The following is a 26,018-nucleotide window of genomic DNA, read 5'->3' on the forward strand; positions in this document are numbered from 1 at the left end:
TATGTTTTAAAACTTTAACATGCTATTACTTACACTTATTTATGTTCACTGTATGCTTAATGCATGTGAGAATTTCGCAAAAAGAGTTTTTTTCTATCCTGATTGCCCTACCAAGATTGACTTTTTAATATAAGTACAGTATTAAACATACTTGAACCTAAGGAATGATATAAATATAACTATCATATATAGATAGTACCTAATTTTTTCAAATCATAGGTATGAAGTTATAAAGCTTTGAAATGAAGGCAAATGTCCATATATTTCTCAAAAATAGATATATTGACAATATTTCAACCAAAAGCGTATAGTTATGAGCATCTAATATTTTCATAAAAAATAAAGCTATGTGATCAAGGAAATGTAACTCTTCTTGAACATGAAGTGCAAAAACATCAAAGGGACATAATAAATTGAATAATTTCTATTTGGGTGTATTTCATTTAACATTCAGCAGTGATCTGGATTGATAAGTAATGATCCATGATACTGTTCTCTAAAAATGTAAAATATCTGGAACAGTCTGATAACCTACAAATATATAATGTAACTGAATGCAAATATATAAGCTTTGACCAGGTCTCGATCCCAGGACCGAGACTGACACCCAAGGCAGACACACTACCACTTCTCTATAACGGCAGTGACTATAGCTAGGCAGTTTAAGTGAACTGAAACAATTTCGTGACAATAACGCGTCCGGTGTACTCCGGATTATCAGCGTATTCGCTTTGTTATCTTATGACAATATTCGTGTAAAGAAAAAATTTAATCTGATTTTGCCGGTATTTTAATCGCTCAAAACTGCCCAAATTTCTCCGGCATGTTTGTTAGAGTATGAACATACTAACTGGTAGTACCAGTGAAATATAACTTACACCGAATCTTTTATATTTGCCCTTTTAGCAGCAGGCGAACGGCAAAGACAGCAAGCTTTGTCCAAATTTAAGCAACAATTTTACATGTTTTGAGAGGATTTCAATTGTTAGGAAATTACAGGTACAAACTAAATACCTTTATGCATTACACGAAGTCATTAGCATTCACTGTTAATCAATAGTAAGACTAAGATTAACTGTCATTCATTCATTCCAAAGATTTAAAGACAGTCCGCTGTTTACATTTTTATTATTATTATTATTATTATACCAGATTTATATAGCGCCCTTTTCATGATCAATTTCACGTTCAAAGGCGCTTTACATAGTTCAAATGCAGCCACACAGGGTGCATAATTCATCCTCTACTAGTACAGACACAGAGCGATCTGACCAGAGGGACAAAGTGAGACAAAGCCCCCGTGACAGAGAGATCAGAAATCAGATATAGGCTTGTCCGGCTAACTTCCCTGTTGAGCTGTAGTTCATGAACTGATGAGCATTCATGAACTGATCACAAACTGTTCATGAACATTCCTGAACCATTCGTGAACAATGCGATGAATATTCCTCAAAAAGTTTGTGAACTGTTCACAAACCAAAAGTTCATGAATTGTTCATGAAACTATTCCTGAAAAAGTTCACCAACTGTCTGTGAACCTAAAGTTTAAAATTCATCATGAACTGGTTCTTCAAAAATTTCACCTTTGGTGCATGATTTTAAGTTCACGAATAGTTCAGTAATCAAACAAGTGACTTCATTCAGAACTCCAGTGCAGTATTTGATTTTATTTCAATTATGCTGATGGTTCATGAACCTGAAGTTCATACACTGTTCATGAACTTCAAATTAATGAATTGATCAATCAAGTCTGAAACTCATAAAATCCATAAAACAAGATCCATTTACTTGTAAAGTAAAAGCTTCTAGTATTTACAGCTGAAGGCTAATACCAGAGTTACTGATAACATACATATGACTAGGAATGTGTTACTACATGTATTTTGTATTTTGTATTTTATGTTGTCTGCAATTTGTACAAAATTTTGATTAAACATTGGGGATAGCTAACAGAAGTTTCATCATTATTTGGCAATTTAGAAAATGTCACTGGAAAAGAATAATGGTGTACACTGATACTTGGTTGGTGAATTTACTGATGTCTTTCATTTCATACCAGAAATCCTTGAAATATTCATGAACTTGTTTAAGAATGAATCAAGATTTTTTCATGAATGTCAATATACCTAAAGAATTCAAGAAAAATTCTTGAAAAAAAAAATGCTGAACATTTTATGAGCAGTTTAAGAATATTTAATTCTTAAAACATTCTTGATGTGTTCTTAAGAATTCAATAAAAGTACTAAAAATTCAAAACCTTTTTCTAGTTCAGTACCAGTTCTTGAACCCAATTAGGAGTTTCTGAACTGTTCACTCATTAAACATAAAACTTAGGTTTTCCTTTTACAATAAATGAATAAGTTCATGAACTGTTCATGAATGTTCATGAACATTAAATTTATGTCACTTGATCAGTTTCCATTATTTTGTTGCATGCTGGGAAATTTTTTGCACATGTGATTCAGCAATTTTTTAGAAGTTTGTGCAGCAAATGAGAAGGAAATATTTATCATACTACAGTAAGGAATGGTTTAAAAGGAACATGAGTATACTGAATATCAAATAAGTAATTATGGTGTTGTCATAAATTGTTCATTTTAAAAAATATAAAATCCTTTCAAAATGTCACATGTTTTCACGACCCTGAAACAAAGCTAGTATCTAATCTGAATGTCAATCTTGAGATTAAAGTAAATTAGACCGTCTAGCAACTGAATTTCGGATAAAATTTCACTTGGGAACAAACTGAAATTACTCTTTCGTGTTCAGGAAAACAGAGATGTGGTTACAAAACACAAGGTTAGCATTTGTTTTTTTTTCCGCTTTTTTATATTTTGGAATTTAAAGACCTTTTTCAATGTCGTATGAGGGCGTAATAATTTTTAAATGCAAAATGGACACAATCGGATGTCCTTGGATTTAATCACAGGTTTAAACAGTGCAAAGTGTTCTCAAGTCACTGACCTGAGAAAGCCTACTTTTCTCAGACAGGCTTTATCAGGTAGTTGCTATAGTAACGTCACTATTGTCAAAATCACTGTTTCTAATTCAGCTGGATTCATCAACTTTCCATTTATCTTGTTACTTTCAGTTCTTGAACTATGGTTCATCAACTTGATGAATAGTTGATGCCGCAAAAAGTCCCATTTGTAGTTGATGAACTGTTCATGAATAGTTCACGAATAGTTCAAGAATTATTCATGAACTGTTCATCAAGTTCGCAAATTTCTGGTCAATTCATGAACTTTGATGAACACATCCAGTTCATGAATTTAACAGACAAGTCCAGTTCATGAACTTGATGAACCGTGCCCAGTTCATGAATTTTTGATGCCGTAAAAAGTCCCATTTGTAGTTCACTAACTTTCATGAACTATTCGTGAACTGTTCATGAACAAAGTTCTGGAATAGTTCAAGGATTAGCTGCAGGGGATCGAACCCCCGACCTCAGGATTGGAAGGCCAGTGTGCAAACCACTGAGCTATCCGTCCACCCATAACTGAAATCTGCATTTTTACTCGTAACCGGTGCACTAGTCTTGTAAAAACCACATATTTTCGAAAATCGGAGTATGCGAAAAGCTTAAGTATGGTCTCTATATCATAGTTGTCAAAGATTTGCACTGGCAATTATTATTCAAATATTAAATACTGGTTGAATTATTAGCCAAAACTTACTACAAATGTAACTTTGTAAAATTATTATTACCCCACTTCTGCCCATCCTTGTTGCTCAAACAAAACAGATTGGAAATAAAAACCGACACATTTTAGGTCATATGGCGACTTTCCAGCTTTGATGGTGGAGGAAGACCCCAGGTGCCCCTCCGTGCATTATTTCATCACGAGCGGGCACCTGGGTAGAACCACCGACCTTCCGTAAGCCAGCTGGATGGCTTCCTCACATGAAGAATTCAACGCCCCGAGTGAGGCTCGAACCCACATCGATGAGGGGCAAGTGATTTGAAGTCAGCGACCTTAACCACTCGGCCACGGAGGCCCCCAGACATTTCTAATACGGATCTAACTCTGTGCAATGAATATTTTTGTTTATTAAATAAATCTTTAACAGAACATATGAAAATTGAAACATTCCATAAATTAATGCTTTAATTCACCACTATTACAGAACATGAGCACTGAAACCAGAGACAGCAAGAGCTCTGCAAAGGAGGCAATATACCTCCAAAGTTCACGACCAGAGGAGGAAGCAAAATTTAAAAGAAATTCTTTAGGGGATGTGTGTGTGGGAGAGGGGATGTAATGTGGCAGTGGGTATGAGGTAAGAGGGGTTAGTGTGGTAGCCGTGATGGAATGATAAGAAACAACAAGCAGTCTGAAAGACAGCTAAATCCCCCACCACTGCTATGGATAGTGAAAGGGTAAAACCTTTGATTTTAGCTGTGACCTTGACCTTGAACTGACATGGCTGACTCATGAATTCTGCACAACGTCTTGATGAGGTGATCATTTGACCAAAGTTTCATGAAAATCCTTCAAGGGGTTTAGGAGATACAGAGCTGAAACCTTTGACCTTCAGTTGTGACCTTGACCTTTAGTTGACATGGCTGACTCATGAGTTCTTGATGAGGTGATCATTTGACCCAAGTTTGATGAAAATCCTTCAAGGGGTTAAGGAGATACAGAGTGGACACCAAATGGAAGGCTCAAACCTTCGACCCTTAGTTGTGACCTTGACCTTGAGCTGGCATGGTTGACTCATAATTTCTGGACATCGTTCTGACGAGGTAATCATTTGACCCAAGTTTTATAAAATTCCTTCAAGGGGTTTAGGAGATATAGAGCGGACACGAAATGGAAGGCTCAAACCTTTGACCTTCAGTTGTGACCTTGACCTTGAGCCAACATGGCTGACTTATAAGTTCTGCACATCGCCTTGATGAGGTGATCGTTTGACCCAAGTTTGACGAAAATCCTTCAAGGGGTTTAGGAGATATAGAGCGGACACAAAATGGAAGGTTCAAACCTTTGACCCTAAGTTGTGACCTTGACCTTGAGCCGGCATGACTTACTCATGGGTTCTGCACATCGTCTTGATGAGGTGATCATTTGACCCAAGTTTTATAAAATTCCTTCAAGGGGTTTAAGAGATATAGAGTGAACACAAAATGGAAGGCTCAAACCTTTGACCTTGAATTGTGACCTTGACCTTGAGCTGGCATGGCTGACTCATGGGTTCTGCACATCGTCTTGATGAGGTGATCATTTGACCCAAGTTTTATAAAATTCCTTCAAGGGGTTTAGGAGATATAGAGCGGACACAAAATGGCAGGCTCAAACCTTTGACCTTTTGTTGTGACCTTGACCTTGAATCGACAAGGCTGACTCATGGGTTCTGCACATCGTCTTGATGAGGTGATCATTTGACCCAAGTTTCATGAAAATCCTTCAAGGGGTTTAGGAGATATGGACCGGACACGATTTTGTTACGGACGGAAGGACGGACGCACACCATTCCTATAATCCCTCCGCCACGGCGGGGGATTAATAAAACTAAGGTGATTTTTTTGTGGGGTGACAGGAGGAGGTTAATGTGCATGTCTGGGGGGGGAGGGGGGGAATGAGTAATGTGGCTTGCTGCACTCCTCAAATAAAATCATTACCACCCATCTTTATTCCAATTTAAAAATAAACACCTTGAATAGTTGTGCTGCGGACACAGAGGGCAAAGGACCTTGACCTTTGACCTGCCAACCAAGTTCATGTGCCTACCACTTTGTCTCATTGCCACCTAATGCTAAGTTTAAAGTCAATAACTTGAATATTTATTAAGTTAAGCTCTGGACACAAAATATGACAGATTAAATTTGACCTTGCTGTATTCTTGACTTTGACCTACTGACCTGGTCCATTCATTCCAACACTAGGGCATAATTTTTTTTTTTTCTTTAAGGAGGGGATTGGGAGTAATGTGGATTGTTACACTCCTCAAGTCACCCTATCACCACCCACCTATATTCCAAGTTTAATGTCAATACTTTGAATAGTTCTGAAGCTGTTTTCTGTAGGACAGCTTTTAACTCAACTTGTGACTTTGACCTTCGACCCATTTCATGCACTATGCACATTGTTTCATCCCATCCTACCAATCTTCCAAGTTTGAAAACCATACCTTGAATGGTTATCAAGTTATGCTCTGGACACAAAACATGACAGACAGATTTAACCTTGTTGTGACATTGACCTTCAACCTACAATCCTGTTTCATGCACTCTGCACATCATCTAACTGCTGTCTACATTGTATGCCAAGATTGAAGTCAATACTTTGAATGGTTATTGAATTATGCTCCAGACATGAAATATGGTGAGCAAATCTGACATTTAAAGTTAATCTGTGACCTTGACCTTTGACCTACCAACCTGGATCATGTGCTCCCACCTACCTATAAGCCGAGTTTAATGTCAATACCTCACATAGTTATTAAGTTATGTTCCAAACAGGAAATATAAGGGTCAAATTTGACCTTTGAGCTCCATTTGTGTCCTTGACTTTTGACCTATTGAACTGGTTTATGGGCTCTGCACATCATCTCATTGCCATCTACCTATACGCCAAGTTTAAAGTCAAACATCTTGAATGGTTATTGAGTTATGCTCCAGACAAGAAATATGACAGACAGACAGGTGGATGGAGGGATGGACAGAGGCACCCGCAATCACATATACTACATCTGTTTTTCTAAAATGGGTGAATAAAATTCCTTGAATTTATTATGTTACATTTTTTCTTTGGGTTAAAACACCTGAATTACTATGCCCTTTGTATCTTTACCAGTTTCACTCATAAAATTAAATGAAAATACAAGAACAAGCTGAAACCTGAAATTCTTTTTCCAGTTTTAAACATCCAAGTGTTTTACACTTGATTCTACACTGCTGGTACGACACAAAAAACTAACAACGGATCTTATTTGATACCTAAGAAGACTTCATTCATTCTAATGCACATACTGAATAGATGATACACAAAAAAGTATTATTGTTAATTCAATTCATTCATTTTTCAAAGGTTTGGATAAGTAAGATAGCATGAATATTTTAACAAATTAACAGATACAAACAAATATAGAATTTTCACAATTCACCATTAGGGAAATAACGTTAATCTAGGATTTCAGTTGAACAATCAGCCCATTGTGTTTACTAATTTCACTTCACTAATCATATAATATTTAATCTGTACTTAATTAATACCCGTATTACAGATCAATACTTCAAGAAAAACATATTTCATAACAAAATGTACAATAGGACTGTTGTTTTGCATCACATTTATAAAATACTTAGTGACTGGTAAACATTAGAACATAACCGATGCAAATACATCTCGTTCAATATCTTTGTTGCATGGGTTTTCCTTGACTTTTCATTACAAATGGTCTTGTTTAGGTAGTGATGTGGCAGAGAGAGAGAGAGAGAGAGTGTAACCTGTTAGAAAGGTAATAAAACTAAGTTTGAAAACCAGTTTCAGAATACTGCCTTGCTATTGGTCAGCTTTAAAACTGTTCTCAGAAACAACCAATCAGATACAGAAGATCTAAGACTGGTCTACAAACTCAGTTTTATACCATTGGGCCCTACTCACAGCCACACTTACTACTAAGGTAATAGTATTGCTACATTTAGATAAAGTAACTGTTTTGTGGCAACTCTCAATCAAACCTGACTTCATGAAAATGTTGAGAAGCAAACAATTTAAAATTATTACTTATTGGAATCACGGCCCTTTTTAATATTTTTTCGAAGTGTCAAGCTTGAGCCATTATATTAACCATGTTGCAAATAAAGAAAGTAGCATGGCCTATAGTACTAGAATGAATATTAAACAAACTGGGACAGTATTATAATGCTTCAAAACCATTTTAGACTGTGAGACCTTTTATAAAAACTACCTTAAACAGACAGTAATTCCAGATGCATGACTTAACTATTGTAACTGTATATAAATAAAGAACAAGATACAATAGTTTCGCGCTCAGCCCTCGATGTGCATGCAAAAAAATTATTTTTTAAAACTTTATTCATAACTTGTCAAAACTCACAGACATTCCTTTATTATGGCACTAGTTAAAAGCACTAGAGAAGTTATTTTTAAACTATAAGCCATCCATATTAATTCAAAATATTGCAAACTCCATTTTTTTCATGTAATTTTTTCTAAGAAGTTAATTTCGGTCTGAATTTATATATCTAAAACTAAACTGAAATATAAGTACTTGTACTGGAGTATCCTAATTAATTATCTATATGTTTATCTTAATTTTTAGTGAATTAATACTTTTTCACCAAATTTTCAATTATATCTCTTAGTTGTAATTTTTGATCTGAATAGAACCAAAAACTAAGATCTCTTTACAGGATAACTTTTTAATTTATCATAACATTAAAATCTGCATCTCTTACAGCTTTTTTGTTCTTGAACGATAATCATCAAATATAAACTAGTTTTTTTTATGAATGAACATATTACTTTGTTAATAACAACTGAGATCAATGTGTGAATTTTAAGCCAAGGCCAATAACTTATTGTCTGAATTCATTATTTTCCAGGTAACATTGGCAATACATTTTTCTTTCATTTATTAATTTTTCAATGCTTTATATAAAATATTTGAATCTACTGTGTTACCGAATAACAGATTTAATATACAAACTTATGAAACGATTTTTTCCTTACATCTCCTTTGTATGTTATCCTATATAACAAATATCCATATTTGAAATATTTTTTATAAATCCAAACAAATGCACTGCAAGAACTCCAAGACTGTAATCAGATGAAAACTCCCAGATCCAACCTGCACGTTTATAAAACTATTTAATTACAAGATAACAGAACAGCCCAAACCGTTGTGATTAATTTTAAAAAGTTACCTTTATCGTCACATAACTAATGAACCGCATGAGTAAAACCTGTATGTTTCTATACGTTAAACACAATAAAAAGTAACACTGAAAATACAATGGTTTCCCGTTACCACCCTCGTATGGGGTATCACCCATAAAAGTCTGATATATACACTTTATAATTATTCATTGAACACATTAAAAGTAAGGTTAATACATACACTGAATGACAGTGAAACAAATTAAAATACACAGATGAAATTCCATGAGTAATTAAAATTTTGTTGAAAAAATTCAGTCAGATTTACGTTCACAAAATACTACTTAAAGGCTATTTTACATACTTAAAGAATTAAAGAATTAGACAAAATAATAGAGAACTGTGAAGGTCATCTCTAAGTAAATTGTTAACTAACCGCTAATCTGATTGTATTTAGAATAAAAATCAAGACTGACCGCTATCAGTTAATTAAAGTATTAATGGTTTTTAGAGGGTGACATAGTTAAAAGACCAAAGATTATGCACTTAATAAGGTCATGAATTTTCAGTCCACTATTGTTTGTATTTCACAGGATAATATGGTGCCTTAATCCTTATCATGCTCGGCACAATTGATTCTACCTTTGCGACCAGTGTAGATCATGATCAGCCTCAAATCCATGCAGTCTGATCATGATCTGCACTGTTCGCCATTCAGTCAGTATTTTTTTTGGTAAGCACCCCTTTTAACAGTTAATGGTACTGTCCAAATTGAATGATGAACAAGTTCATTATAAAAATTTAGCAGGATAAGAGTTAATACGGAGATACCTGAACTTCATTTGATGATTAAACTACAAATTTTCCTTCTTTGTACCCAAACTTTATAAAACAACAACCTTCCATCCCAAATTTTTTTTAAAAGTTCTCCTTCCACGCCTGAATCTTTCAAAGCAACAATATGCCAAAAATATGTACAACTGTTGCAGCAAGGTGTGTTTTAACTTGATTTTAAACTCTAGTCTGCATATTTAATCCTTAAACTATTTTTCTGTTAAAACGGCAGTGACCTCTCACAGTCAATACTTTTGTAAAACTCTTTTTCTGTGTAAATGTGGGGATAACACATGTTTTCCCGTGTTATAACATTCGCAGCATCCCAAGGGACTGATTGGTGTCCGAGCCCGGGCAAGGGTACCAATGTATCCTGACGGATTCTGAAGATGTTATAACACGAAATGAGCATGCGCTAATGCTATTCTAGCATAAAACGCGTAAAAAAACTAATAAATGAATACACTTTCCCTCGACATAATTAAATTTCCATGAAATGCATGGTAACATCTGAGTTGTTCTTTCATGCTTGACGACCATTTCCTTTTGAATTACGTGTTTGGAGCTGTAATACGTACTGACACGCATATATAAAAAGGTTTTTTAACAGCATGTGAGCGCAAGAATCTATCTGTAACATACATTTTCTGTCCTGTTAAAACACCCCCCAAAAGTGACAAGAACATCAGTTTTATGCTAAAATGTACAGTTAAACAGCATTTGAAGATGGACAGACTGGCAGGGGTTGTTGATTTCTAACCTGTGGTCCTCACAGCTGCTGGATTGAATCCTTACAGTTTCCATTACGAGGAAGCAAACATGATCATTTACAGAAGGTGACCAATTGTTTTATTCAGATGCCTGCCCATGCAGGTCACTTGGTCCTCTTCCATTGTTAACGTGCAATGTACAACAATACCTAATGTATAGATTCACTAAATTAAATATGAATCAACTTTAATTTCTGACCTGAGAAATATAAAATGAATGTAAGGTAGCCATCTTTTTCCCTCATAAAAAGCTACTATTATCTCTCTATCCTCCAGTCTCATACCCCAACCCCCAATAATAACATGATCATATGATGGACAAAATTTGTTATCAGAATAAGAGCTGCTTTATGACAGCTTGACTAATTAAAGCCCTTCCATATAATACAAGCATACATACAAAAGTTTAAGCAAAATTTTGTAAGTTGAAAAGGGACATCATTTTGCCAAAATGTAAGCCAGAGTTATGAAACTTGCTATGTGAGGTCACCTCATGATGCTAAAGCAGTGGATGATCTGCAAATATTTGGTCAAGTAGATCCTGAGAAACATGCTTACTCTGAAAATATTCACAAAATTTATATCTGAAAAAGGGGCATAATTTTGATAAAATAAAAGTTAGAGTTATATAACTTTATCTGTGATGTCATCTTGTTATGCCAAAGACATTAATTTTGAATGTTTGAAAGCATTTGCCCAAACAATCTTTGAGAAACATGCTTATGTGAAAACTTTTAACCAAAATTTAAAAGTTAAAAAGGGGCATAATTTTTTACAAAATAAAAGTTTGAAATATGCTGCTTGCCTTTTGAGGTCATCCCATTATCATGAAGCCATGTGTGAAGTCTGAAAGCATTTGGCCAAGTGATTTGCAAAACTTTAACCCGAAAACTCTAAGATAAAATAAGGCAAAATTTTGAGAACAAAAAAAGCAAGTGTTATAAACTTGTACTTTAAGGTCATCTCATGATACCAAATATACGTTTTAAGTTTGAAAGCATTAGGTCAGGTACTTTTAGAGAAACCTGTTTACAAGCAAAATGTTTTTGACAAGGACGCCAACCAAAATGGTCAAAACAAAAGCTCTGCTGAATGACTGAAACATATTACTAAGGGTTATCATAGCTGAACCTTTCAATAGTGCAATATTTAAGTTAGGTTTAAACAAAAGGCAATTAAACAATCGTTAGTCTGGCAGAATGGAAGTCTACTGTATTTAATTTCTGACAGTCTGCATGACTGCAATAGCCTATATGTTAGCTTTGTCGGCACTGACTCGGAGCACAATGTTCAATATAGCTATATGCTTCACTGTATCATAGTTATATGTCAACATTTTATACAGTATCATTCATCAATTATTCATAGAACAAATATAATTATTAATTCCAGTTATGAAAATGTTCTGAGACCTACAGAGCAACCTGTCAAGACTGAACCCCTAAAAGACCTGGAAATAGCTCCATTCATATTTAATAATTTTTTCAAAAAATATTTTCAGCACTGGGAAGGGACACTTTCTTTTTCATAAAATTATGCCTCAAAATACCTACCAAATGCAGCTGTGGTGATACAGAATTTTACAATTTCCCTTGAGGACATGCTCCCAGACCCCCTTTGAATAACTAAGCCCCTGGAGGTGTTTGCTTCTTTGAGGTATCATTAAGGTAGTTCTACACGTTTGGATCGAATTTTTTTCTACAATGTAGAATTTGATTAAACTCTGATTTTTCAAAACTTCAGAATATACCTTGAAAATTCAGCAAATAAAAAAGATAGGGTCATGTGCTTGATTTTTTGCTAGACTGATTTGAAAAATTTGGACCTCACGCAATATTTCATAATGGGAGTCTATGGGAAAATCATAACTTTCATAACATTTTCGCGAATAGAAATTTTTCTACAATGTAGATTTTTATGAAACTTCTCACAGTTGTAAATAAACATATGGCCTATAATTTGGTGAAATAAAATGTATAGGTCTGTGTGCTTATTTTTGAGATATCTGACTAAGATTAAAATGAACCGGACATTTCACGCTAATTTTAAGACATTTTTTGAATTTTTTAACATGTCATATGTTTTAATATCATATTTTGACTTTAGAAATATAGCAACAATGCCATTGTAATAAATTTATTCACAGGTTTCGATTAAATCATAGAATTATTTTCATTTCCGTACGCCGAATCCAGGCTTTATTCTACGTTTTCTGGATAAATAACGTTACGCCATCACTTCCGGTTTATCAAACGTGCAGAACTACCTTAACACAAGTTGTAATGTATTTAATATCGGCTTGATTTGGGAAACTACACATTTTAGAATTAAATAAAAGAACTAATTCAGAGTCAAATCATTCAGTAAATTGGTAAAATGTAGAATTATTTATAACAAATGTGTTATGTACTTTTCTATTTCATTGTAACCTGCTAAAACTGGGTCAAAGTACAATCACAGAAAACAATTATTACTTGTTCTTTTCACATGAAATTCTACATTAACATTTACTAAACTGTAAGAACAATGATTTCTATATATTAAACTATTGATTAGAAAATATTAACGGGTTTTCACTCCCTACCTTTCAAGCATTTAAATAGAACTGATATTTCATGCCAATAGCATTCCTGTATACATTCGTTTAATCGATATTGATCAAATAACAATCAAATGTCAAAAAGACCTTCATCATTTCAAATCTCAGCGGTCAATCAACTGTATGTATACAAGTGTACTGACATCACCCATTAAATGAGCCGTGCCATGGGAAAACCAACATAGTGGGTATGCGACCAGCATGGATCCAGACCTGCCTGCGCATCTGCGCAGTCTGGTCAGGCTCCATGCTGTTCGCTAACAGTTTTTCCAATTCCAATAGGCTTTAAAAGCGAACAGCATGGAGCCTGACCAGACTGCGCGGATGCGCAGGCTGGTCTGGATCCATGCTGGTCGCACACCCACTATGTTGGTTTTCCCATGGCACGGCTCAAATTAATGTAAATTAACCTGCATCATTATAAATCATCCAGATCATAGTTTGTGCTATTGGCTGGTCAATAATTTAACATTAAATATTGCTGGGCTTAGCTAAAGTCAAAACTTGAAGAAAACTTATTTCTTACATTATGTAATAAAACACTTATTGAATGAATAGCCGGTCAGTAGTGAAAACAATCTTGAGGAGGTTGAATAATTCAATAACATTATAATATTACTCATCTAAGATTTCCTCTTAAATTTCTAAAAAATATATTGTCTTTGAAGTCAAATATATGAAAATTAATTACAGCAAGGGAAATCATTCTAAAGTTACTGTATATAAAATGATGGTTCTACGACTCAACTCTTTCTCTGATTGCAGTAAATTACTGTATGTTACAGTAAACTGCCATCAGTTATTTTCTTATATGCTAAATAAATGTGAAATATCAACTACTAAAAGGGAGATAATTCTAAAGTCATTAAATATATACAGACAAACTTATGTATACTGCCAGTCAAGCAAAAGGAGCAAATTTGCCGCTTATGTCAGGTGACCAATTAATGCATGTAGTATATATTTACAAACCATATCATACATATCAATAAAATCTAGTCAAAGTATCTACTAATAAATTTTGATAATGTGGCAGTTGACCTGAATACAATCGACACTGTTTATTGTCAAATACAGGTAAATCCAACAATTGCTCTGCAATAGATCTATGACAGATTATCTTTGAACACCCCTGGACTTATTGGACTCAACTGCCACATTATCAAAGTTTATTAGTATGATGGCTGATATTACTAAATGGATTTTGTAATGTTTTGAACTGTATAATTATGTACATACTGATGAAAAACATGGACTGCTGACTGCATAAAGCAGGTGGCCATTTAATGATGTAATTTATAAATGGAAACTTGTGGGGATTTAGAAGTGACTGTTAATGAAAGGTGACCGATAACACAAGTTAGTCATCTGGACAGATGGCAGGATGGACTGAGGAAAGGGCAGATGGACAGGACAAAGTGATTCAAACAAAGCCCCACAAAAGCCTGTTTTCTGGGCGTACAAGTCCAAGTATTTCTACCAAAACTATCTGTGCAGTAAACGTTTTATAAAACCTGAAAATTAAGGAAACTGAAATATTAAATTGCATAAAATAGACATGCTTCTTTTTATAGTTAAATAAAATCAAAGGTCTCTCGCAAACTTTCAGCCTCAATAAATTAGACCCAAGGTACTCTTTGATCATCACTTCAGACAACAGCTACATCTTGAGTCAAAAAGTGCTTCCAAACTCAAACTTGATGTCTTTTCATAACTGAAATTTCTAGCAGGACTCAATTCTACAACAATGAATGGGGTTATATTTCTATTGGGTTTAACATCACACAGCCACAATCAAAGGTCACATGGTGACTTTTTTGTAAATTTCTTGTAGCAGAGGAAGACATCAGGTGCCCATTTGGGCATTATTCTATGCACAAGCAAGAACCTGAGTAGAACCACCACCTATTGTAATCAAGCTGGATGTCTTCCTCACATGAAAGATTTCTGCATGCCAACCGTACATGTGAGGGTCAAGTTATTCAATTTATTTATTTTATTTTGTTGGGTTTAACGTCACACCGACACAATTTTAGGTCATATGGCAACTTTCCAGCTTTAATGGTGGAGGAAGACCCCAGGTGCCCCTTCGTACATAATTTCATCACGAGCGGGCACCTGGGTAGAACCACCGACCTTCCGTAAGCCAGCTGGATGGCTTCCTCACGTGAAGAATTCTACACCTCAAATGAGGTTTCGAACCCACATCGATGAGGGGCAAATGGTTTGAAGTCAACGACTCTAACCACTCGGCCACGGAGGCCCCACGTCAAGTTATTCAAAGAAAGCGGCATTAATCACACAGAGGCCCCTATTAATGGATTAGTTGCTCATGAAGCCATAGACAACCACCAGTCCATGGCAGACATATAAACAAGCAAATTCGATGAATTGGTATCCCCCGCCGTAAGGGTTTTTGGTGAGGAATGGCAAAACAGCATATCCGGCAAAAAGTTAAGGATGTTACTAAGAGGCAAATAATTTCATTAGTCAAAATCAATTTAACAGAAAATGAATGCTATTTTTTGGTGGGGTGGGGGGCAGTGGTGGTGACTGGGTGAGGGTACAGTTGATTATAAATATTGATGGGAAATTAAAAACGAAAAAAAACAAAACAAGAGGACCATGATGGTCCTGAATCGCTCGCCTGTCCCCACATGACCCAGTTTTGAACTGAGCTTGACGTCGTTTTTTCCATTATTTGACATAGTGACCTAGTTTTAGAGCTCATGTGACCCATTTTTGAACTTGACCTAGACATCATCGAGATAAAAATTCTGACCAATTTTCATGAAGAGCATTTGAAAAAATATGGCCTCTAGAGAGGACACAAGGTTTTTCTATTATTTGACCTAAAGACCTAGTTTTTGAAGGCACGTGACCCAGTTTCGAACTTGATCTAGATATTATCAAGGTGAACATTCAGACCAACTTTCATGAAGATCCATTGAAAAATACGGCCTCTAGAGAGGTCACAAGGTTTTTCTATTTTTAGACCTACTGACCTAGTTTTTGACCGCACATGACCCACTTTCGAACCTGACCTAGATATCATCAAGGTGAACATTCTGACCAATTTTCATGAAGATCCATTGAAAAATATGGCCTCTAGGGAGGTCACAAGGTTTTTCTATTTTTAGACCTAATGACCTAGTTTTTGACCACATGTGACCCACTTTCAAACTTAAACTAGATATCATCAAGGTGAACATTCTGACCAATTTTCATGAAGATCCATTGAAAAATATGGCTTCTAGAGAGGTCACTAGGTTTTTCTATTTTTAGACCTAATGACCTAGTTTTTGATCGCACGTGACCCACTTTCAAACTTGATCTAGATATCATCAAGGTGAACATTCAGACCAACTTTCATGAAGATCCATTGAAAAATATGGTCTCTAGAGAGGTCACTAGGTTTTTCTATTTTTAGACCTAATGACCTAGTTTTTGAATGCATGTGACCCAGTTTCGAACTTGACCTAGATATCATCAAGATGAACATTCTGACCAATTTTCATGAAGATCCATTGAAAAATATGGCCTCTAGGGAGGTCACAAAGATTTTCTATTTTTAGACCTACTGACCTAGTTTTAGATCGCTCTTGACCCAGTTTCGAACTTGACTTAGATATTATCAAGATGAACATTCTGACCAGTTTTCATAAGATCCACTGAAAAATATGGCCCCTAGAGAGGTCACAAGGTTTTTCTATTTCTAGACCTACTGACCTAGTTTTTGACTGCACTTGACCCATTTTCGAACTTGACCTAGATATCATCAAGATGAACATTCTGACCAATTTTTATGAAGATCCATTCACAAGTATGGCCTCTAGAGAGGTCACAAGGTTTTTCTATTTTTAGACCTACTGACCTAGTTTTTGACCGCACGTGACCCAGTTTCGAACTTGACCTAGATATCATCAAGATGAACATTCAGACCAACTTTCATACAGATCCCATGACAAATATGGCCTTTAGAGAGGTCACAAGGTTTTTCTATTATTTGACCTACTGACCTAGTTTTTGACGGCACGTGACCCAGTTTCAAACTTGACCTAGATATCATAAAGGTGAACATTCTGACTAATTTTCATGAAGATCTTGTGAAATATATGGCCTCTAGAGAGGTCACAAGGTTTTTCTATTTTTAGACCTACTGACCTAGTTTTTGACCGCACATGACCCAGTTTCGAACTTGACCTAGATATCATCAAGATGAACATTCTGACCAATTTTCATAAAGATCCCATGAAAAATGTGACCTCTAGAGTGGTCACAAGCAAAAGTTTAGGCATGCACTGACGGACGGACTGACGGACGGACGACGGACGCCGCGCGATCACAAAAGCTCACCTTGTCACTTTGTGACAGGTGAGCTAAAAAGGGGGTGGGGGGGGGGGGGGGGGGGGGGGGGGGGGCGGGGGTGATGCATGCTTGGGGTGGTGGGCATGACTGGGTGGAGGAGTGAGGTGGGGGAATGGTACAACTTTGCATGTTGATAAATATTCATGGAAGGTTTGAAAAAAATAAATAAAAAGGAATGAAAAATTATCTTTTTTTGGGGGGGGGGGGATGGGGGGAGGCGTGGGGTGGGAGGGGGAGGGGGTGTGACCAAGGCAAGGTGGTGACCAGGTGTGGGTACACAACTTCACATGTTTATAATAAATGTTCATGGAAAAGAATGAAAGACGTTTCATGAAATTCTACCAATTGGTTGGTTTGTTATGTACAAATCTGTAGATTTTTAAACAATTAAAGGGCAATAACTCTTAGGAAAATTGACCAATTGAAAAAAAAAATGACATACATCATCAAAGTATGTTGATTCATATTTATTTTAAGTTTCATGAAATTCTACCAGCTTGTTACTGAGAAATGGCTGCAGACGTGGATTTTTCAGTAAATAAAGGGCAATAACTCTAAGGGAAATTGACCAATCCAAAAAAAAACTTGATAGACATCACTGCAGTATGTTGGTTCATATTTATTTCAAGTTTCATGAAATTCCACCTGCTAGTTACTGAGAAATGGCTGCGGACGGACATTTTTGGGCATTTTTCATTAAATCAAGGGCAATAACTCTAAGGGAAATCGACCAATCCAAAAAAAAACTTGACGGGCATCATCGTAGTATGTTGGTTCATGTTTATTTCAAGTTTCATGAAATTCTACCTGCTAGTTACTGAGAAATGGCTGCGGACGGACACACGCACGCACGCACGGATGCACGGACGTGACGGACAGACAACGCCATTTCAATACCCCCCTCCCGATTTCATCGGCGGGGGATAATTATAGTATAATTGTATATCCTAAAAGCTTTGTAAAACAACTTACTTTAACAAGATGTCTAGAATTTCTAAATGTTTGTTTCGTATGGCATGATAAACTGCTGTACGTTTGTTCTTCTGCTCGGCAGCATTGACATCTGCTCCATGGTCCAGCAGCAGACGACATATCTCTAAATGTTTATATTTGACTGCAGTGACTAGAGCTGGCACACCTTGATTATCACGTAAATTAGCTACCTGGAATAAATAATCCCATAAATTAGCTTCCTGGGATAAATAACTTTTGTTTCTAAAATTCTATTATACTGAAGGGTCCATTTTTTCAAATTCTGTTATACTTAAGGGTCTTGCCTGATTCCTACCATACATACCTATATAACTAACTGTACTGTGCAATATCTCTAACCTATATTCCTAGGATTTTTTCTTATATTTGAAAAAGTACCAGTTCTGGTAAATGTGTTGTTAACGAGAGATGCTTTTGAGAAAAGCACATGTCTCCCACAACTGCCCCTATGAAAAATGTCTAGTTTCTCTGGCTGGTTTAGACGAGTGAATCCAATTATATGGTCTGGACGAGTGGATCCAATCAGTAAATCAAGGGCCATAATTCAAAAATGCCTGGGCGGATTTGGCTAGTTATTGAACTTAGCTAAGGTCTTATGGCCAAACACATTTTGTTCAAGTTTGGTGAAGATCGGATGAGAAATGTTTGACTTAGAGTGCGGACAAGAGTAAAAAGGCCGATTTTTCGATAATTTAAGGGCCGCAACTCCAAAATGCCTGGACTGATTTGGCTAGTTATCGAACTTGGTCCAGGACTCATGGTCAAAGACATTTTGTTCAAGTTTGGTGAAGATCGGATGAGAAATGTTTGACTAAAGCGGGCAAGAGTAAAAAAGCCGATTTTTCGATCTTATGGCCAAACATTTTGTTCAAGTTTGGTGAAGATCGGATGAGAAATGTTCGACTTAGAGAGCGGACAAGAGTAAAAAGGCGGATTTTTCGATAATTTAAGGGCCGCAACTCCAAAATGCCTGGACAGATTTGGCTAGTTATCGAACTTGGTCCAGGACTCATGGTCAAACACATTTTGTTCAAGTTTGGTGAAGATCGGATGAGAAATGTTTGACTTAGAGTGCGGACAAGAGTAAAAAGGCCGATTTTTCGGTAATTCAAGGGCCGTAACTCTAAAATGCCTAAACCGATTTGGCTAGTTATCTAACTTGGCTGAGGTCTCATGGTCAAACACATTTTGTTCAAGTTTGGTGAAGATCGGATGAAAAATGTCCGACTTGAAGAGTGCGGACAAGAGTAAAAAGGCCAATTTTTGGTAATTCAAGGGATATAACTCTAATACGCCTGGATCGATTTGGCTAGTTATCGAACTTGGGCGAGGTCTTATGGTCAGACACATTTTGTTTAAGTTTAGTGAAAATCGGATATGAAATGTTCGACTTAGCGTGTGGACAAGCTTTGTGACAGACAGACACACACACACACAGACAGACACACAGACTGGAGTAAATTAATATGTCTCCCACACCACTGTGTGGTGGGAGACAAAATTAAGGGTTTCATAGTAAAAAATGGCTTTGTTTTTCCTCACTTCTATGGGGATAGCGCAATTTGCTCTATAATGAAGCTGGTATTTTTATAAAAATGTTCCATTTCAGAAGAAACTCAGGTTAATTGATAACTGTACTGAATACATTGACTTGTGTTTCTTGTGCTTACAGTTTACATAAATATACATGTACTAGGAGTCTTGGAACCAAATATAAAAAGCAACAGGTAAACAAATATACATGTTTTTTTAGGAGCATTTTTTGCCAAAATGGGGGAAAACTATTTATGCACAATGGGCGGTCATACCTCGGGTATAATAATTTCACGAGGGTACAACCCTCATGAAATTATTTCGTACGACATATAACTGCCCAAGTGTATATATAGTGTTCAAACACAGTTTTGCTATAAAAAAAATTTCTATTCATCGTAAAATTTAGATAATATGATAGAACTGTTATTGGTGCATGTAGGGTGCCAAATGGTAGGTCGTCATGCTCCTTTGTTTATACACACCAGTACCGGAAATGGTAATATGTCTTGCAGAAGAGTTCAGTTTAGGCGAAAATGATGGCAAATTATTCTGCAAAGCAAATAACCAACTCAAGTAAAATATTCCATCAAATTTGAAAGCGCTATTTCTAGGTGCATTAATAGCACTAAATATCACGTTGATATGACGTCAACATAATCTTGTTGTGATGATTTAAGCACCGCTAGTCATATTTGAATTGTAATAAATGTTACCCATCCATTTTTTTAAATAATTTGGTCATAAATTTGGATAAACCATAACGTTTGTTAAACATAGGCCTGTAGTCAATGAAATATACAATTCAGCTTAAAACAAAATTAACTTTTGGGTGAAATCCATGCTTAAATTAATTCATGCTTATGACTGTCCTTAAATTACTATTAATGGGTTTATAACCTGCTGATAAAGTTTAATGACTTCAATGAATAACAAATAGAAAGGGTATAACATTTCAATCATGGTAGCCATAGTGAAAACAGAACATTTACTTAATCTTTAACTTGAGAAGAACAGTAGTTTTTCTGTGGTATTTATTCAGCTTTAATGATGTGTTTCTTTTAATTTCTGAGCACTGGTAACTGAAATAAGATGATCACTGCAATGAAAGAGATGGACAATTTAAACATCAATATTGGATTCATTTAAGTTCTTTTTATCGGTGGGGGTGGGCGGCTTAATACATAGTTGTTTTTTTTTCTTTTGGGTACCACTGAGCCTAAGCCAGCTGGATGTCTTCTTCACATGGAAGAATTGTATACCCCAAGCCTTGCTTAAAACCAACTACAGTGAGGGGTAAGTGATTCAAAGTCGGTGACCTTAACCACTCGGCCACAAAGGCCCACACATTTTTAGCTTAAGCAAAAGGTCAAGTATTGTTCAATGTCTAAGACTTAAGGTAGGCCACTACATCACATCTACATCAAAACAATAGACATTTTCAATGGGAGATTAAGTTTTCAGATTAGCACCAACAGCATTGTTTAAAAAGTAGATGTATCTTTTAAGTTAAAGGGAAGTAATTCCCATAGTTTAAATAATTCATGTCTCTACTAAGAAACAAATAAACTTTTTAGATAAAATCTAATTTGCTTGTTTTATCTTCTAAAAGGACCCTGTTTAGCATATTTAAGGGCATTGATTTGTGGTTTTATGGTAAGTTATGTTTTGCAAATGTACATTACAGCCAAAGCTCAATTCTGTTCAGAAGACAAGGTTTTTAAAAGGAAATAATTATCCCCTCGAGAATTCTTCTGTAAACATGTAGCTCTGGAAACACTTGCAGGCCTAATCAAACAAAAAAGAGAAATCAATGAAAACACAGATTGCTTCAAATCAAAGATTGTTAGAGGTCTATAAATTCAAATAGTAAAATACTTTAAATAGCTCTATGAATTTACTCCGTAATAATAAAACAAGAGGGCAATGATGGCCCTATATCGCTCACCTGAGTAGAGTTGCTTGCTTGAACAAATTTCTTAGCTAAAGCTTTAAAAACAAGACAATTAGGAGAGTGGGTTAAGGTAAAGATTATGCAAGATTACTTTTGAAATCTGTTAAAAAGATATTACAGGTGGTCCAAATCTGCTGTAGCTTAGAAAACAAGAAAGTAGGTCAGTAGGTCAAGGTTACAGTCAATTATAATTAAACAGTCTAGGAAATATGATCAGATAATTTTTGAAGTATTTTTTCCTATATAAGTCATATAAAAACTATGTGACCCTCGGGGCGGGGCCTCTTTTCACCCCAGGGGCATAATTTGAATAATCTTGTTAGAGAGCCACTAGGCAATGTTACATACTGAATATCAAAAGCCTAGGCCGTGAACTTTCAGTCAAGAAGATTTTTAAAAGTTTTTTTTCCTATGTAAGTCTATGTAAACTTGGGACCCCCAGGTCAGGGCCTCTTTTTACCCCAGAGGCATAACTTGAACATTCTTGGTAAAGGACCACTTGGCAATGCAACATGCCAAAAATCAAAAGCCTAGGCCTTGCAGTTTCAGACAAGAAGATTTTTTAAAAAAATTTCCTATATAAGTATGTAAAACTTGGGAACCCCGGGCAGGGCCTCTTTTCACCCCAGGGGCATGATTTGAACAATCTTGGTAGAGACCACAAGGCAATGCTACATACCAAACATCAAAGGTCTAGGTCTTGTGGTTTCAGACAAGAAGATTTTTTAATTTTTTTCCTATTTAAGTCTATGTAAAACTTGAGACCCCTGGGGCGGGGCCTCTTTTCACCCCAGGGATAAAATTTGAACACTTTTAGTAGGAAACTAAAAGGCAATGCTACATACCAAATATCAAAGGCCTAGATCTTTTGGTTTCAGACAGGAAGATTTTTTAAGTTTTTTCCTATATAAGTCTATGTAAAACTTGGGACCCCCAGGATGAGGCCTCTTTTCACCCCAGGGGCATAATTTGAATAATCTTTATAGAGGACCATTAGATAATGTCACATGCCAAATATTGAGGCTCTATGCCTTGTGGTTTTGGACAAGAAGATTTTCAAAGTTTTCCCTATATAAGACTATGTAAACCATGTGACCCCCAGGGCGGAGCCATATTTGAACCTAGGGGAATAATTTGAATAACCTTGGTAGAGGACCACTAGATGATGCTACATACCAAATATAAAAGCCCTAAGACCTGTGGTTTTGGACAAGAAGATTTTTAAAGTTTTTCTTTTCGGTTGCCATGGCAACCAGAGTTCTATATGGAATTAAATTTTTTGAACAATTTTTAAAGAAGACCATCCAAGGAACATCCCTGTGAAGTTTCATCAAAATTGGCCTGATGGTTAAGGAGGAGATGTTGTTTAAAGGAAAGTGTGGACGGACGCCGGACAGATGTTGGACAGTGAGCGATCACAATAGCTCACCCTGAGCCTTTGGCTCAGGTGAACTAAAAATGCCCATCTGTAGGTGCTTGACATTTTACAAGATGCATAAAAAGAGTTATAGTTCTTGACCTTCTTCCTCATGTACTGGTAATAAAGAAATGTAATAAGTTAGGAAATTAGAAAGAAAGAGTTGTTTTACATGAAAATTGAATGGCTTATGAAATAGGTATATTATTCTGAAACAAGTATGCCCATGGGCAAAATGTTGAGCCAACCAGCTGTCAAGTGTGACCTTGACCTTACACCTAGGGACCTGGTTCTTGCGCATGACACTCCGTCTCATAGTGGTGAACATTCATGCCAAGTAACATCAAAATTCCACCATGCATGGAGAAGAAATGCTCCGGCAAACTTCAATTTGACCTTTGACCTCCAACTGTGCCCTTGACCTTTGAGATAGGAACATGGGGTTTGCGCATGACACTCCTTCTCAGTGAGGTAAACATTCATGCCAAATATAAACAAGATTGGTCAATGAATGACAAAGTTATGGTCCGGACAAAATCGGACAGATGCACAGATGCACGGACGGAAGGATGCACGCACATACACCAACCTGCCAAAAGTGACGACAAAGTCAAGCTCACTGCAAGCGGGCTTGGCAAAAGTGATTGTCAATTTACTGATGTACAGTATGGTTCAATTCCCAAAAAGGGACCACATTAATTGGCCACACTTCTGGACAGTTCAGGGCCTTTAAAAACTCACCATTCTCAAAGAACTGTTACATACTAAGTATCTTCATTTTGATGCACATACAGTAATGATCCCGTGCTGAAATTTTAAAGTACTAGGTTAAACATCATTTTTAAGAATTTTGAAAATTGTTTACAAATGAAATTTTGTAGAGGATGACAACTTTTTGAGAATATTCTACATTCGGGACAGTACGGGACAATATGTTAAGGTTTCGATGGAGGCATTGAGAAACAAAAATCAAACAACACCAAATCATAGAAAGAAAGAGTTGTTTGACATGAAAATTGAACAGCATGTAAAACATGTATATTACTTTACGAAACAAGTGTCAGTATACTGATATAAACATTGAATTCCGGAAAAGGGCTGCCTAAAGGGGCTCCACTTCCGGACAGTTAAACGCCTTTAAAAACTCACCATTTTCAAAGAACTGTTACACATGTTCGTTTTGATGCATTTGCAATAGCGTGCGAGTGGTGAAATTTCGAATAACAAGGTGGAACACAGTTTTCAGCAATTGTTTATCTTTATTTCTTTACAAATGGCATTCATTTTCAAAGGGAGACAACTGTTCCCGATTATTTTAAGTACAAATGGCATTCATTTTCAAAGGGAAACAACTTTTTCCGATTATTTTAAGTAATCTTTGAGAAAAAGTTGTCTCCCTTTGAAAATGAATGCCATTTGTAAAGAAAAAAGATAAACAATTGCTGAAAACTATGTTCCACCTTGTTACGTGAAATTTCACCACTCGCACGCTATTGCAAATGCATCAAAACAAACATGTGTAACAGTTCTTTGAAAATGGTGAGTTTTTAAAGGCGTTTAACTGTCCGGAAGTGGAGCCCCTTTAGGCAGCCCTTTTCCGGAATTCAATGTTTATATCAGTATACTGACACTTGTTTCGTAAAGTAATATACATGTTTTACATGCTGTTCAATTTTCATGTCAAACAACTCTTTCTTTCTATGATTTGGTGTTGTTTGATTTTTGTTTCTCAAGTCCTCCATCGAAACCTTAAAACATGTATTGGACAGAGATCGTTTGTTAAGATGTAATTCATTTACCAACACTTGTGAGATGATAAGTTTATGGTTCGTAATATCTTTTTTATGGAATAATAATGTCTGTTTAATGAAAGTCATTATCTTCATTTGTTAATGGCAAACTGTGAAAAATTGCATTGGATTAATGGAAAAAAGAAACAGTCCTTAAATTGAAAAATAAGTGTATGTTTTCTTTGATTTAATCATTTTCTGCTTCTCCGCCATATGCATTTTTTGACAGATTGCCATTTAAATCTAAGGGAAACAACTATTGTAAACAAATGTGCTTAATGACTTTCATGAAATACACATGATTATTCCATAAAAAGGGAATTAATAACCATAAAATGAAGTTCTCCCAATTGTCTGTATATGAGCGACATTTTTACTGACAATCTAATTGTTCAATACATGTTTTACGATAGTGTCCCGTACTCGTCCATTCTACAGATAGAGGAGCAACTTGGACAGTAAAAATGTCCCCACATCTGATGTTCCCAAATATAATCAGATTTTATTTCATTTAGTTGTTTCATGCCTTTGGAGTACACAAATTAAATATTTTAGTTAACTATCGACAATTTTTCGTTATTTCGTTGATTTTGCAAAGATAGCTGTAAGTCAGCGACAGATACGTTACACTGTGAATTTTCATTCAAAAAACTATTTTAATATAACATATAACAATATCTGTGTCGGTTATTTACCTGTCCAGACTATATACTCTTTATAGTTTAAAAAGAAATGAAGTTATTTATATATCATGATTGATAAAATAAATCAAATTGTATGGAAAAACTAATTTAATTTACACAAATATCAATTATCATAAAACGCACTTCATATTGGATTATGAAATAAGATCTAATATCATTATGTAGATTAACGCACTTGAATTGATGAGGGAAAAATACTATATGAAC

The 26,018-nt window shown here is 35.7% G+C and overlaps 1 protein-coding gene across 16 annotated transcripts in view; it reads right to left on the reverse strand.

The window, feature by feature from the left end:
- Positions 1–26,018, reverse strand: part of LOC123528184 (ankycorbin-like) — an 84,757-nt gene that overhangs the window by 51,530 nt on the left and 7,209 nt on the right. For 14 of the 16 annotated variants that reach the window (XM_045307950.2, XM_045307931.2, XM_045308011.2 and 11 more), the window contains exon 2: positions 18,393–18,583. In XM_045307950.2, the coding sequence (XP_045163885.2) occupies positions 18,393–18,583 (191 nt within the window). Of the gene's footprint in view, positions 1–8,699; positions 8,875–8,896; positions 8,915–18,392; positions 18,584–26,018 lie in introns of those variants that run through there. The other 2 variants (XM_045308031.2, XM_045308017.2) reach the window with 2 other exon arrangements.

The sequence above is a fragment of the Mercenaria mercenaria genome, chromosome 1 (genome assembly GCF_021730395.1).
Source record: "Mercenaria mercenaria strain notata chromosome 1, MADL_Memer_1, whole genome shotgun sequence".
In the NCBI taxonomy this organism is placed as follows: domain Eukaryota; kingdom Metazoa; phylum Mollusca; class Bivalvia; order Venerida; family Veneridae; genus Mercenaria; species Mercenaria mercenaria.